We start from the raw sequence: 15765 nt of genomic DNA, 5'->3' as shown, positions 1-15765 counted from the left end.
GACATGAATCAGGAGGAGAAAGCCGGTCACATCCATGGGAAGTGGTGGCTCTACTGATGACTGTAAACAAATAGACTTAACGATAGCCAGGAGAATGGTTCTGTTGCTCATCCCAACTTGTCTAGTTCCTCACTTCTTTGAGCAGATCTCTCCCGATTGAAAACATGTGTAGTAGGGGTCAGCTGGGTGGCGCAGTGGATAAAGCACCGGCCCTGGATTCAGGAGGACCTGAGTTCAAATTTGACCTCAGACACTTGACACTTACTAGCTGTGTGACCCTGGGCAAGTCACTTCACCCTCATTGCCCCGCCCCCCCCCAAAAGAAAGAAAACCTGTGTAATTTTTTCTGAAATGTTAGAAGAGAGAATATCCTTTTTTATCCAGTTCACTTAGGCTGCCTTGCTTCCCCCTGTGTGGCTTATGGGGCCCTATCTTTTCCTGCTCTCTCTGCTCTAGTACAATGTCTGATGAGCATCTCAAGCTTGGCGTGTGTGACATGGAACTTCTTGTTTCCCCTCGAGCCCCATGCCTGTCCTTGATGCTTCTTTATCTCTCTTCCCTGCCCCCCCCCATCATGTTCAAATCAGTTTCCAAGTTTTAGTAACTTTGGTGGGGAAGCTTTATTGATTACCTTAATAAAACAAGCACCCCCCCCCCGAAAAATTAGTCTTCCCCTTTTCCCTTCCTCCCTCTATCATTGTGCACTTTCTTATAATAAAGACAAACAAGCAGAATGACCAATGAATCAGCATACGCACAATTCCACACACATCTCCCATCTTGTTACCAGGAAGAAGAGTGTGCTCATAGGATGAAGAGTTTACCAAGACTCGTGGATTCTGTGTCCACATCTCTTGTCCCCCCCTTCTTTGGGATGTGAACTCTGGCAGTAGCCTCCTGGTTGGTGTCTCTGCTTCGAGGCTCTGCTCCCCACTCGATCCACCACTTGAATAGTCTTGAGACGTGTGTATAGCCAGGCCAAGGCCAGGGCATCTCTGAACCCCCATCTGATCATAGGGTCCCAGGAAGAAAGTAGACCCGTCTTCTCTGCAGCTCAGAACCTTCCACAGTCTGGGGCCTCCTGGCCTTTCTAGACTTGTTTCACGTTACTTCCTTTCCTGTACTTGATGTTCTAGCCAAACAAGCTCAGTTCTCCAGCTGCTGTTTCCCAAACTCAAACTGGTCGTGTGTCTGCTTCTCAGAGACCCCCTCCCATCTCCCCTTATTTCTGCCTCTGAGAATCACTGACTCTTCAAAGCTCTGTTTTGGTAACACCTTTTATGTAGAAAACGTTCCTGCTGCTCCAGCTGCTTGTTGTCTTCTTTGTGAAAATATTCTGTGGATACTTCTCCATGTCCAGGTTGTATCCCCCAGGACAGTGGAAACAACTGGGAGCGCAAGGACTGTTCGGTTTTGGACTCTGGCTCTACAGCCTGTAGCACATGGTGACAGGAAGGGCTCTGAGAGAACCGTGCTGGCCAGCCAGTCCAGTCTTTCTCGTTTTACAATGAGGAAACTGAGGCAGTTATGCCAGTCAAATTTAAATTCAGTTTCTTTGATTCCAAAACCTCCTCTGTACCACATAAATGGAGAATCGGGACATTTTGAAACTAAACTTAGCATTTCAAGATTTTTGTTGTCATTTTTCTGTCGTGTCTGACTCTTCATGGTCTCATTTCGATTTTCCTGGCAAAGATACTAGATCTTGGCCATCTCCCTCTCCATCTCATTTTACAGATGAGGAAACTGAGGCAAATTAGGTGAAGTGACTTGCCTAGGGTCACACAGCTAGTTAGTATGTGAGGCCAGATTTGAACTCAAGAAAATGAGTCTTCCCGACTCCAGGCCTGACACTCTATCCATTGCTCCACCTAGCTGCCCCAGTAATTTTAGGATTAGCAGCCAGGAAATGACCATTAATCTTTGTGATGGTAACTCATTAGGGGAAAATAATTTCTTTTGGAATATATATCTATGGGGGGGCGGGGCAATGAGGGTTAAGTGACTTGCCCAAGGTCACACAGCTAGTAAGTGTCATGTGCCAGAGACCGGATTTGAACTCAGGTCCTCCTGAATCCAGGGCCGGTGTTTTATCCACTGTGCCACCTAGCTGCCCCTTGGAATATTTTTCATGTTAAAATTATATTTAATTGACCAGCTACTTGAATGACAATCATATGAAACATTGTGCAAGAGGCTGAAGAGGTGATCTGCTTTAATATGGCAGAACACTGGAATTCTAGGCCTTTGGAGCCTCCACAAAAGTGGTCACACTTCCACCCACTCCATCTTCCTCAGGAAGTTGTTTTCCTGAGTTGCTATGGGCAGCTTTCTGGTGATGATAAATAAACCTAAGGTGGGCCTTTTAACCAGCTTGTGGGCTGAGCCGGGGCTATAGAGGCCCAGCCTTTGGGGCCTTGGGGACACCTCTGTGGCACCGTGAACTTGAATTCAGACGAGGGGGGGGGGTGCACAAATATTCAAACACAAATTGCCTCCAAGAGTTTATAATCCAAGTTTCTGAGATGAAAGGTCCCAGAAAGAGTGTTGACATATCCTTCCTATGAAGAGTGTAAGGGACATGTAAAAAGTTGGTGGGGGGGTGATTGCCATTCGTGGGGAATTAGCCTCATGGAAAGGGGGCACTAGACATGAACAGGAAACTTGTCAGGCACTGAGTTGGGTGCTAGGAATACATACCCCGGAGACAAAGACTGCCGGCAGGAGCCACTGGGAGATCAGGAAGGGCCTCGGGGAAGATACCCTCTGGGCAGTATAGCCCCAGGCTCTGATACTCCTTTTGGAAGTGGAAGGACCACTGGGGAGGCCTGGGGCTGAGGAAGGAGCCTCCCAGGCCTGGGGGATGGATGACCTGTGGGAGGTGCGAAGGCAAGCCCCGAATGGTGAGAAGACTGGTTTGGCCTGCAGGTCAGATGGGAGGAAGGCACCTGTCCAGAAACAGCAAGCTTCTCTTAATGCAGCTTCAAAAAAAGATGCATCGGGGGCAGCTAGGTGGCACAGTGGATAGAGCACCGGCCCTGGAGTCAGGAGTACCTGAGTTCAAATCCGGCCTCAGACACTTAACACACATTTACAAGCTGTGTGACCCTGAGCAAGTCACTTAACCCCAATTGCCTCACTAAAAAAAAAAAAGATGCATCGCCATTTTCCCATAGCCTCCCTCTCACTATCCTCTAATCTCCCCATACCCCCCCAATAAAAGCCTTTCCTTAGAACAGACATAGTTTAAAAACCCCACATTTGTGAAGAAGCTCTTTGAGGCCAAGCTAGAGGATCGATCCCTGGTTAGAGGCAGGGATGCAGTAAAGGCCTGTATGTGATTTTAGGGAGCTCCCTTTGGCAAGTGTGCAGAGGACAGACTGGGTGGGAAGAGACCAGGAGGCTGTGGCAGAATCAGCAGGACTCGGCCATTTGATTGGCTCTGGAGGCGAGGCAGAACCTGGAAGTACTGGGAGGGAGGGGTGGCCGTGACATCCGGTGGGCAGTTGGAGGTACAGGCTGGTATGGTGCCAGTGCCCGGGGCGTCCATCCAGATCTGGGCATCTCAGTGATGACTGAGCTCTAAGGAGCTGCCAAGGCGATCTAAAGGGAAGAGAAGAGAGCCTATAAGGTAGCCCTGGTGCTCCAGAGCCCCTGTTAGCGTTCGTGTGTGGGTTACACGCTTATGAGCTAACCCACATGGAAGGACCCTGTTCACTTCTTGTGGGGCTGATAAAGCTTCTGTTCAGAATTCTTCCCCATCCCCCATCTGATTCCCATGGATCAAAACTAAAATGGTGTGGCCTGGCCCTCAGTCAGCCTCTGTTGGCTCCCCTCTTCATAAATTTAGATCTGGAAGGGCCTTGGAAAGCCATCGAATCCAACTCCATCCTTCGACATAGGAGGAAACTGAGGCACAGCAAGGGGAAGGGACTCTGCCCAAGATCACACAGAGCCAGGATTCAAACCTAGGGCCAAACTGGACCCCACCCAGTAGTCACTAGCCTGGCAAGGGTGTCTACCATGTCTCCCCATTTGAAGTCTTAACCATCTTTTAAAGCCTGAGCATACCACCCAAGCAGGCGCTTAATATTAATTGGTTTGAGATAAACAAGATTTCTCAGTTCTACATCTGGTCTGTTATCATGAAGTTTTTCTTAGAAAAGGGAAGGCAGAGTTCATTACATGAAGGAAATGGGAAGTTTCTGACTTGGCGTCTTGAAAGGCTTCCCTTGAAAACCAGTCCAGGGGTTTTTGTTGTTGTTGTTGTTGTTGTTTTTGGTGAGGCAATTGGGGTTAAGTGACTTGCCTAGGGTCACACAGCTAGTTAACTGTTAAGTGTCTGAGGCCGGACTTGAACTCAGGTCCTCCTGACTCCAGGGCCGGTGCTCCATCCACTGCACCACCTGGCTGACCCTCAGTCCAGGCTTTGATGGCATGTTCAGAGCTCCAGCTAATTGAGAAAACTGTAAGTGCCTCAGTCTGCAGACGATTCTTGTGTGGCCTGAGCTGCATGACTTTGAGGCCTGGGGATGAGACTGCAAAGTGTTGTTCGGTTTCATTCGCTGCTCAATGGCCAAAGAGCTTTTTTGTTTTTCAAGAGATGATGAACTCTAGGTTTTACTGAATTTGTTGTTAAACTCAGCCATTGTGAGGTGTCCCAGAAGGGGGTTAATGTTCTCTTCAGTGCCTGTCACTGCTGCTTTCCAACATAAGTAATATATTCATTAAGACAAATGTGCTTTTAAAACTCCTATTTTTAAAGCTGAATCTCTTTTTTAAGTAAGATGTGCTATTTTAGTTATGGTTTATATGAGGATAATTCACTCAAATTTCAGAGAACTTTACTTTTTGGGTAAAGTCAGCTCTTCTGACCGGTATTTTTCAAATCAGGACTCTTTAGAATATTTTGGGAGTGTCCCTGGGCAAGTCACTTAACCCTCATTGCCCCGCCAAAAAAACCACGGCAATATATTGGGAGTGCTGGACAATTTTCCTTTTTATAAAGACTGACCAACATTGGCTACTGTAGCCACTCCGCATAATTGCACACAGATTGATTTGATTTGATACATTATCTTTTCTTTCCAGCAACCAATTAATAACAAAGTCCAGTAGGAAGGTCCCTCCCTGGCTTGGTGGAGCATTCCTGGGGAGCCCCTCTACCTGCAGGGCTTGGAACATTGGGACTTGCTCAGGCTCATCTGGCCAGGACCCAAGCCCAAGACTGCCTGACTCCCACGGGGCTCTGTCTGCCAGACCTTAGAGGGACTCGGCCTGTTCTAGGATCATGGCTTAAGAGCGAGAAGGGACCATGGGGGTGGGTCATTGTCACTGGCACTGCATCACAGAGAGCCAGTTAGCAGCTGGAGACCTGAATGACATCGTATGGCTCTTGGCAAATCACAGAAGCTTCTGGGTCTCAATTCCCTCCTATTCCTAAAATAAGAGAGTTGGACTGAATTAAGAGCTGAGTATTTTCAGCAGAAATAAGCAGATGAGGGTTGCCTGTGTGTTAGTTTACTTTGGTTTTCAGTGGATGCTGTCATATTATGTGAGCCCTTCATTTCTTTTTCTTTCTTTTTTTTTTTTTTAGTGAGGCAATTGGGGTTAAGTGACTTGCCTAGGGTCACACAGCTAGTAAGTGTTAAGTGTCTGAGGCAGGATTTGAACTCAGGTCCTCCTGACTCCAGGGCTGGTGCTCTATCCACTGCACCACCTAGCTGCCCCCTAGCCCTTCATTTCTTGACTGAGAGACCATTAATATCTATTACCAGCTGTTTAAGGCTCTGTGGTCAACATTTCCTCAAATGCATCTGCTAATACTTTCCACCAGTGAAGAAGTGATAGATTTGTAGAAGGCCCGAGGGTCTTGGCAAACCTTTCCAGGACCCTGTTTCTTGCATGGACTGAGTGGCTGCCTACTCCCAGGGTCCCCTAACTTCTTGAGGCCAGAGCCTGTGAGCAGACACTTAACACCTTCAGGGGAAGGTGTACCTGCAGAGAGGCTTAGAAGGCATTGTCAGGGACAGAAAGGGCTCTCAGGGACCTGGCCGTGTGTAGTGTAGTCCAGCCTGTGATAGGATGAGACTCTCCGGGGAACACAAATGCAGCCTCCCCCTGTCAATCAGTGCATCTCACACAGTGGGATAGGTCTGGTTTAGGAAGCCTGGATCACCGTGGTCTGCTTTTATGGACTCCTGAGACAGACTGCACAGGCATCTTCCTAGCTGTTGGCCGCCCCTCTGCCAGCCTGGAGGTGGCACAGAGGCCCTTCTGCTCCCTGTGCTGCTAGGGCCTCAACTGGCCTTAGCTTGGGTCTGGAAGTGTGAGCTGTCATTGTTGGGTTGGATGGGGGGTTTTGGGGTTTTTTTGGCCCATTGTTTATTCTATACAGCCTGATGGCACAGCAATGTTGTGAAATATTTTCTTGGGTGGAAATGACAACAGGAAAGGAAAAACAATGAATTCCCCAAATTTCATATTAGATGAGTCAAATCTTATGTACTGATATCAAATTTGGCCAAACTCCTACTGGGTCTCATTTCTGTGGGGAAATGAACAAATAAATAAACCATGGAATGACAGTTTGTGCCAACACTCTGGGGGTGTGAAATCACAGGCTGAGGAGCCTTGTAAAAATCCAGGGGAGAAGGGGCAGCTAGGTGGCGCAGTGGATAGAGCACTGGCCCTGGATTCAGGAGGACCTGAATTCAAATCCGGTCTCAGACACTTAACACTTACTAGCTGTGTGACCCTCGGCAAGTCACTTAACCCCAATTGCCTCACACACACCCCCCCCAAAAAAAAAGAAAGAAAGAAATCCAGGGGAAAACAGAAGCGTCCTCTGGTCATTTGGGTAAAATCACATAAGGGAGCAGGCCTGCCTCTAGTTTGGGAAATTGCAAGTGAGGGGAAACATTCACAGATGTTAGAGACAAACACCTTTTTTTGGGGGGGAGGAGGAGGGGTTAAGTGACTTGCCCAGGGTCACATAGCTAGTAAGTGTCAAGTGTCTAAGTCTGGATTTGAACTCAGGTCCTCCTGAATCCAGGGCCGGTGCTCTATCCACTGTGCCACCTGTCTGCCCCTGAAATAGTAGATTTTTGCTGTAGTCTACTCATGCAGATAACTGTTTTCTAATATAAAGTATGACTTTGAGAAGTCAACTATTAGTCTGGAGTTATGCTTGGAAATGAAAATTGTAACACATTTATTTTGAACATCTTCCAAGAAAATGCAAGGACTGGGTCAGATTAATAGAAGTAGAAACACTTCTGTTTCTTCATTTCACATTTTATTTAGAAATATTCAGCCTAATATGCTTAAGTGAGACTTACTTTCATATGAAATAAGTCATTATTTAAATTTAAACAATGATGAATAAATCATTATATGAAATAAGTGTCATTCTCTTAGTAAGCCTTTCGTTATAAAATAGGTGAGGTTGCTGTGAGATCGCTGGCATTGCTAGTTCAGCTTGCCTGCCATCCTATTGGATGTGCTAGTTAGGGTTAGACGTCAGATGCTGCCTTGGCTCTCCTCCCTTAAACGGTGACCAGTCCCCAGGCTAAATAATTTACATGATTCTTTCCAACTTACATTATAGAATTCTAAGGAAAACTGAAGAGAGATGAAAAAATGGAACACACACAAAACTAAGTTTGAGAAGTGCATATGTAATGGGGAAAAATCAGAGAGTATAATAACAGGTTGTGAAATTGATTAAAATATCCAAGATGGGGACAGCTAGGTAGCCCTGGATTCAGAAGGACCTGAATTCAAATGTGGCCTCAGACATTTGACACTAGCTGTATGACCCTGGCCAAGTCACTTAACCCCTGTTGCCCCACCAAAAAAAAAAATCCATCCAAGATGGATGTACTATTGTGAGGCATCTCATGATTTATTACTTCCCTGAGCATACAGTTGTGACAAAAGCTTTTGATTTGGCTGCCACCAAAAAAAAAAAAGCCACGAAGAGAAATAAAAAGGGGTTCAGGGAGAACTTCTGAGTTCCTTTTGTGGCCTTGTTGGCCATAATGTATTGTTTATAGGATTAGATTCATTCCAGTGGAGTAAATTTTATTTTTGAACAGCCTTTCATTATAAAGTCATATGTGCCTATGGGGAAATTTGCCAGTCTGACATTGGGCATTTTGGTTTGAATGCGCAGGGGCCAAGAGGCCTGTGGGGGCCCCTGACAGGCCTTCATTGCCTTGGGACCTACTTTCTCAGGTTTATTTCTTCCCTCACCCCCCCCCCCAAAATCCCCAGGAAAAAAATGAATCTTTCCTCAGGCCACAAGATTTTCTTAAGTCCTTGGGGATCCCCTGACTTGCCTTTCTCAGAAACTTGTCTCCTGCGTTGGATTCTATTCAACCATGTGCCTACTTTACTTGAGTTGGACAACAATGTCAGACTTGGCCTGAATAGATGGAGCTCCTGCCACTGAAAGTCATGGTTTAAATTAAAAAAAGTCATGAAATGAAACTTAAAATCAAGGCTTCAAATTCTGTGAGATAATGATTGCATTTGTCATTAGGGACTTTGATAAATATTGATTGTTTGCTGTCATACTGAAGCCTGTGAGACACCAAATGAAAACAGACTTCGCCCCTCCTGGAACATACATCTCCCCCCAACCCCCAGTGGGAGATGGACCTGCACAGTACTGAGAGGGGGACAAAGCCCTGACTGCTGAGGGAGAGGAGCCCCTGAGCAGAGGCCGAGGGAGAGGTGGGAGAGGGGCCATGGGGACACACTGAGGGAAGCCACAGAGCCTGCAGACGGAAGCTAGCTGACTTCAGGCAACAGCGAGTCATCCATGGTAGTGAGAAGATAGTCAGCCGGTTCTTTGCCCAGGGTCTGTGACCTTAAAAAGCGTCATTGGTTTCTTTTGTTGTGTTTTGTGTGTTTAAACATTCTGAGAAGGGACCCAAAGGTTTCATCAGATTTTGAAAGTCAGAGGGGCAAGGGGGCTTGGGGCTGTGAGGTCTAAGAATCCCCCACCTCAGCGCGAGCTGGAAAGGTTGGCCAGTGCCAGGCTGGGCAATGGAGACAAATGGAAGGTTTTGGAGCAAGGGAATGACTGCTTTGGGAGCTTTACTTTGCTGGCAGCAGCATGAAGGTTGGATTGGAATGAGGCATGACAGAAAGCAAGGAGGTTATTGGCCAAGGTTCAGATGAATGGTGATGAAGGCCTTGGGAATGGAAAGGATGGGACAGTTCTCTTGTAAAATGACCACCTCATATTATTTCTTAACCGTTTTGCCTCAGATATTTTTTTCAGTTTAAATCATGTTGTAAATTGTTCCCCAAGAAAAGACTTGGAGTGGGGATATATATATATATAAGACTGATAGTTAGAAAACGGGATTTTCCTTCTCCACTTGCTGGGTTTTATTTAAAAGGATTTTATTTTTCAATAAGATAAAGCATTTTATTAGATGCTTGCTAGCTCAGCATAAGCACTGAGGATACAAATACCAAGAAACAACAAAAAAGACAGTCCTTGCCCTCAAGTGGCTTACATTCCTCTGTTTATGGTTTGTTTTTTGTTTTTTTTTTAGCCAAGGCCAAAAATCTGTCAAGTAGGAAGATATTTGCTTCTTTATTATAGAAATGTCGAAGTTAAAATCAGACTAGTTGGTTGGTTTTTTTTTTTTTTTTTGGTTTTGGACTGGGCAATGAGGGTTAAGTGACTTGCCCAGGTTCACACAGCTAGTGTCAAGTGTCTGAGGCTGAATTTGAACTCACGTCCTCCTGAATCCAAGGCCGGTGCTCTATCCACTGCACCACCCATAAATCAGATTAGTTTTGTAAAAAAAAAAATGTTCTGAGTTTTTTGGACTAGTAAGAGCTAGTGTCATTACTGGGAATATTTTTGGTGAATAAAAAGTAAAATTTGAGTCCATTTGCATTTTGTTACTGTCTTTTTTTTTTTTTTCAGTCATGTCTGATGCTTTGTGACCCCACTTGGGGTTTTCTTGCAGAGATACTGGAGTGGTCGCCATTTGCTTCTCCAGCTCATTTGACAGATGAGGACGCTGAGGCAAACGGGGCTAAGTGACTTGCCCAGGGTCACCCAGCTATGTGTCTGAGGTCCCATTTGAACTCAGGCAGGTGTGTGTTCCGGTCTCCAGGCCCGGCGCTCTCCACCAGGCCACCCAGTGGCCCTCGTTTGAATTAACTGCGTCAGTGAACAAGTGTTCCTATGTGCCAGGCACTGTGTATTCACAGTGAGCCAAAGAAACCCTTCCTTTAGCCAGGGAGTATATTCTGTGAGGAGAAACATGAGTCGTGAGGCCTGGGGTGGTTCTGCTTCCCTGGGCAAGGAGTGCTTGCAGGTGGTTTTGAAAGAGAGCTGGAGGTGAGGGGGATGGGAGAAGGTCTCTCTGACCACACTGTGTGTGATTTAGGAAGGGAAGGTAGTTGTGTCTGTGATGGGAAAGCCTTTCCTATTTGATTCTAAAACTGCCGACTAGTGAGTGATAGGGTCAGACAAGCTTCTGGAATATCAAATCGGCAGCTGGGGCGTGGGGATTGGAAGTGGGGAGACCATCTCCTTAAAGCAGATGAAGGGCAGGGAGGGCCTGCCTGAGGGTGAAGGAGAAGGGAGAAGGAAGAGCTGCAGGGGATGCAGGGAAGGTGGGAGTGAAATCTCTGTGAGATGAATGCCCAAGAGTCAGGAAAGGCTGCAGACACACCCAGAGTGAAGGTGAGAGGTGAGATTGATCTGTCTGAGATCATCTGCCTGGAGGGGCTCTGTGAGCTGTGGGAGTGCCCATGGGGAGGCTCCCAAAGGACAGGTTTGCAGGAAGAGAAGGAGTCTCAGTCTTCACCTGGCCAGGAGGTGCGGGAAAGAGGTGGAGTGAGATTGGGATTCTGAGGGGTTTCCAGCCACGTTAGAGTGATTTGATGAAACTTACCCACTTTAAAAATGGGGCTATTTCCTGGATGTTGCCCCCTCCCGAGTGTTCCACTTCCATATTTACTAACTCCACAATTCCTGTATTTGATAAATTCTTACTGTCCCATCCTGCTCTGTGCCCCACTTTTCATCTTCACTGTGATCTCTATTCCCCCACCTCCACCCCTACTTCTTTCTAGTTATATTCTCTTCCCTTCTTTTTTTTTCCCCTCTCCCTTCTTTTTTTCCTTCCATTGGTCAGTCAGGTCATCTTCACTGACCTATCAGAACAGCCCTTCTTCAGGCCTCTTACAGCATCCCTAAGAAACCCTCTTCATACTTCTTTGCAAACATGGAGGGCATCATCCACTGAGGATTCCCTCTGCTTTCCAGCAGGTGGCGCAATGTTTAGAACTCTTGGCCTAGAGTCAGGAAGAAGTGAGTTCAAATCCAGTCTCTTACATACACTAGCTGTATGATCTTGGGCAAGCCATGTAATAGCTGTTTTCTGAACAGGGCTGTTGTGAGGATCAAATGGGGACATATTTATAATGTGCTTAGCACAGTGGCAGGTACAGATCAAGCACTTAATAAATAACCTCATCAAAGGACCTGTGTTATTACAGTGGAATCCTGCTTTGTGAACCAAAATGCTTCTGAAGGTGGCTCTAGTATATATAATGTTATGTGTAGTTATCTGTAATAAAACTATATCGATTTTAATATACAAGTTTTAAGTCTCACTATTTCATTGTTTGTTGATAGGGAGAGAAAAAAATGCCACCAAACCAAGTCACTTCCCTTCGCTAGGCCTCTGTTTCCTCATGTAGAGTCAGTCAGACTAGAGAACTTCGGAGGGCCTTGCCTTGCCAACTCTTAGTCCATTGAGAAGTTGAATAAATTTGTAAAAACTTGATTCGCAGAATAGTAATATCTTCTTGTCTGTTAGATTCCCTCTAATGCCTGCTCCAGTGACCTCAGCCACTCATGTCTGTGTAATCTTGGCTAAAACGGACCCAGTAGTGTCAGTGAAGACAGTAAGCGTGGTGCTGATTTTTCTGGTTTGGGTTCATGAGTAGATTGGGGGAAGGGAGAATTTGTGGCTTCTCTTGAGCCCAGAATATGAATCCTGTCCCAGTCTCAGTGGACTGTGGGAAGGAATGAGGACTGAGCCTTCAGTAGGGAACAAGGAGTGGGTTGTCCTTGCTTAAAAGGAAAGTAAAACAGGTCTTGGGGCATTGTTGTTGTTTTCCTGGATTGAGACTGAGAGGCAGTGTTGCATATGCACGGAGCTCCTTCTGCTTCTCTGCTCTGTGGGATCTTCTCTCTGGGCCCCAGTTTCCTTATGTATAAAATGATGGGGTTGGGCAGAATGGTTTCTAAGATGGCGCCCACCTCTGCCATTATAGTTAAACTTTCGTAGTCAGTTTCCCATTTTGTTTCCGTCTTAGGAATCATGGCGCAAGTTGCAATGTCTACGGTGTCAGTCGATGATGAGGAATCTTCAGAGAGCAGAATGGTGGTCACATTCCTCATGTCTGCCCTTGAGTCGATGGTAAGATGGAACCAATGTTAGTTACCTGTATATTGTGAATTGGGGTGAGGTCATGGATTAGATTGGGTTTTTGTGAAATCCAATAGTGCAGCTGCTTGCTGGCCCACTTGAGTTTCATTGCTGGATCATTGTAATTCTATCTTTTTCCAAAGGGTGCAGTGATCTTGGCAATGAATGAGGGTTTTGTGTGTGTGTGTGTTTAAAAAACATGTATATTCATTTACTTTCTAGAATTTAGTGTTCATTTTGTTTTTACCATGTTTGAGAAAATTTTTCCTTAAGTGGTAAATTCACCTTTGTGCTAACTTTGGATTTGTACTTAAAGTTGTCATAGAATCTATGAATTCGTATATCATAGCACTGTGTTATTTCTCATCTGTCCATTTTTTCATGATTTATTTGAAATCATCTGTTTGAACATGATTAAATCATGTTCTATTAATGGTTAAATTTATGCATTATTTCTCAGGTTCATTTACTTTCTTTTTTTTGGCAGGGCAGTGAGGGTTAACTGACTTGCCCAGGGTCACACAGCCAGTAAGTGTCAAGTGTCTGAGGCCGGTTTTGAACTCAGGTCCTTCTGAATCCAGGGCTGGTGCTCTATCCGCTGCACCACCTAGCTGTCCCCTCTCAGGTTCATTTAAAAAACCCCACTACTCAATCACATTGTGTAATTACAGTTCTTAACAAGTTGATAAAACATTATCACTTCCCTCCCTACTTATATCATACACATTATGATAGGATAGTGAGCAATGGGATTGTTATGTTTTAGAGACTCAGAAATAATAGTTAATCCAGAATAAAGAAGAATCAGGTTTAATTACTTGTACTACTGATATGTTGGTAAACTAACACAAGTGACCCTAGGCTAGATGGCTTTAAAATAATTATACGGCAGTTTGATTTCACTCTCTCCCTAATTCATCTGGTTTTTTTCCTCCAGGTTTTATGACTTATTACATCTCTCAAGCTAAATTATTTTTTTAAAGCTTTTTTAAAAATCCTAACTGCATTTTCTTCAGAATGCCACTTATCTCTGTTTTATCACTATGATGTGAACCTTATTTGTGCTTTACTTTAATTGAAACAGGGCTATTTGACAACTATATAGAAATAAAGGTAATTTTATAAAATACTTTTGTTCACAAATTATCCTAGGTGTTATGAGCCTTGGGTCGTAAGGCATGGGATGGTGGAGTCTGTGAGAAAATAATTAACAATGAATTTCTAGGAGAGATCCAGATATCAGTCTAGTTGCTCTCTCCCCCTCACCTCTGAAAATTTAGTTTAGCCCCTGCCTGGGATAAGCCCAGGGGTGAAGAAAAGGAGTGCAGATTGATTCTTTTGTTTAGCTGGGGGAAGAAGCACACCTAGACACAGGAATTTGCTCTCTTTGGACCACCCTCAAGTCATGTTAATCAGTGGCACCAAATGATGCTGTAACCAATTAACTTAGATCAGTTATGGTGACACACCCCTTCCAGGAGAGAATAAAAAGTCTTGACCAGGGGCAGCTAGGTGGCGCAGTGGATAGAGCACTGGCCCTGGAGTCAGGAGGACCTGAGTTCAAATCCGGCCTCAGACACTTAACACTTACTAGCTGTGTGACCCTGGGCAAGTCACTTAACCCCAATTGCCTCACCCCCAAAAAAAAGTCTTGACCACAACAGGCTCTCTTGTGAGCTCGTAAGTGCTCTGTCGCTCACTCTCGCGATCTCTCTCTCTCGCTCTCTCGCTCTCTCTCTCTCTCTCTCTCTCTCGCTCTCTCGCTCTCTCGCTCTCTCGCTCTCTCGCTCTCTCGCTCTCCCTTTCTCTCTCTCTCTCTCTCCCTCTCTCCCCCCTCCCCCCAACTCTTGGCTTGGAATGCTGTCTCTTAGGTGTGTGTAATTGTTTAGGCCTGAGGCTAAGCTGGGGAGATACTGGGTAAATACTTTAGGTAGGTAATATTAATTAATAATAAATACTGCTAAAATGGGTGCAATAGCCATTAATATACAAGTAGCAAATACTTTTAGAAACGTACAGCTTAGCAATAAATAATTTAGAAATCCTGAGTCTTTCTTCGAGTAGCCTTGTGCTTCTCCTGGGCCCTTGGAAGAATCCCCCCTTTTTATATGTTCCCTCAGTAGTCCTCAAGTTAAGGACAGTATCATTATTCCCATCTCAGTCATTTAGATTAGGGAGCTCAGTCAGATACCCTTTGAATACCCCTGACTGTGGGTTGTGATTCTTCCTTCAGATGCTCACAGCAGAGTGTTCCACTGAAGCCTAGGCTCCGGGTTTGTCCTTGAAAATTATCTATGGGCACAGATTCTACTCCTAATTGAACTGGCCCAACAGATGCTGGTTTTTTCCTAACTGTGGCCCCAATGAGAGGATGGCTGCATCATTCCTATGCTATTACTGGGATAACTATTTAAAATGGCCTCTATTGATAGAGAGTTAGTTAGGACGACTTGAGGAGTGACAGTGAGATCCAGTGTTGTCTTCATGGGAGATTAAGTGGTTCCTAGCCACGGCTTCCTTAACTCTAAAGTGTCTTGTCTCCAGGGATGCATAGAAGTTAAATGCACTTTTTAAAACATGTTCCAGTAGTGATTTGGATGTTGAATAAAAGTAATTAGTGGGGCAGCTAGGTGGCGCAGTGGATAGAGCACTGGCCCTGGAGTCAGGAGGACCTGAGTTCAAATCTAGCCTCAGACACTTAACACTTCCTAGCTATATGACCTTAGGCAAGTCACTTAACCCCAACTGCCTCACTAAAAAAAAAAAGAAAAAAAGAAAAATAATTAGGACATCGCAATCCAAAAAGATTGAAATTGCTTCTGTAGGTGATAAAAACAAGGGTAGAAAAGAATCACTTCTCCTTGAACATTAATGCTCTCCTTATTATTGGCCAGGGAACCATCTATTTTTTTGTGATTCATTAATTATAACGTGTGTGTGTGCCATTTTTTTCCTCTTTTCTTTTTAGTGTAAAGAACTTGCCAAATCAAAGGCAGAAGTCGCCTGCATCGCTGTGTATGAGACAGATGTGTTTGTTGTTGGCACCGAGCGAGGACGGGCTTTTGTCAACACCAGGAAAGATTTTCAGAAGGATTTTGTAAAATACTGTAAGTGCTTATAAAATGTCTCTTGTACTTCACAGATTGTGGGTCTCATAGCATTCATGCTTAAAAACCATTTCCATACTTGAGTCCTTCAGCTCAGTAGAGAGCACCACTGTGGCTCATGACTAGAAATTGTATGTTAGGAGACTAATGAACGTTTAACAGTTACCAGGGTTCTGGCCTTG

At 45.0% G+C, this 15765-nt stretch overlaps 1 protein-coding gene across 20 annotated transcripts in view; it reads left to right on the top strand.

The window, feature by feature from the left end:
• The window catches only part of GTF2I (general transcription factor IIi), a 96528-nt gene that overhangs the window by 13338 nt on the left and 67425 nt on the right, over positions 1 to 15765 (top strand). For all 20 annotated transcript variants that reach the window (XM_044004371.1, XM_044004378.1, XM_044004376.1 and 17 more), the window contains exons 2-3: positions 12364 to 12467; positions 15445 to 15583. In XM_044004371.1, coding sequence (XP_043860306.1) covers positions 12369 to 12467; positions 15445 to 15583 — 238 coding nt within the window. In that variant the 5' untranslated portion in view covers positions 12364 to 12368. The remainder of the gene's footprint in view (positions 1 to 12363; positions 12468 to 15444; positions 15584 to 15765) is intronic.

This window comes from Dromiciops gliroides, chromosome 4 (genome assembly GCF_019393635.1).
Source record: "Dromiciops gliroides isolate mDroGli1 chromosome 4, mDroGli1.pri, whole genome shotgun sequence".
In the NCBI taxonomy this organism is placed as follows: domain Eukaryota; kingdom Metazoa; phylum Chordata; class Mammalia; order Microbiotheria; family Microbiotheriidae; genus Dromiciops; species Dromiciops gliroides.
The sequence above is the reverse complement of the archived record's forward strand: the minus strand, read 5'-3'. Positions and strand labels throughout refer to the sequence as shown.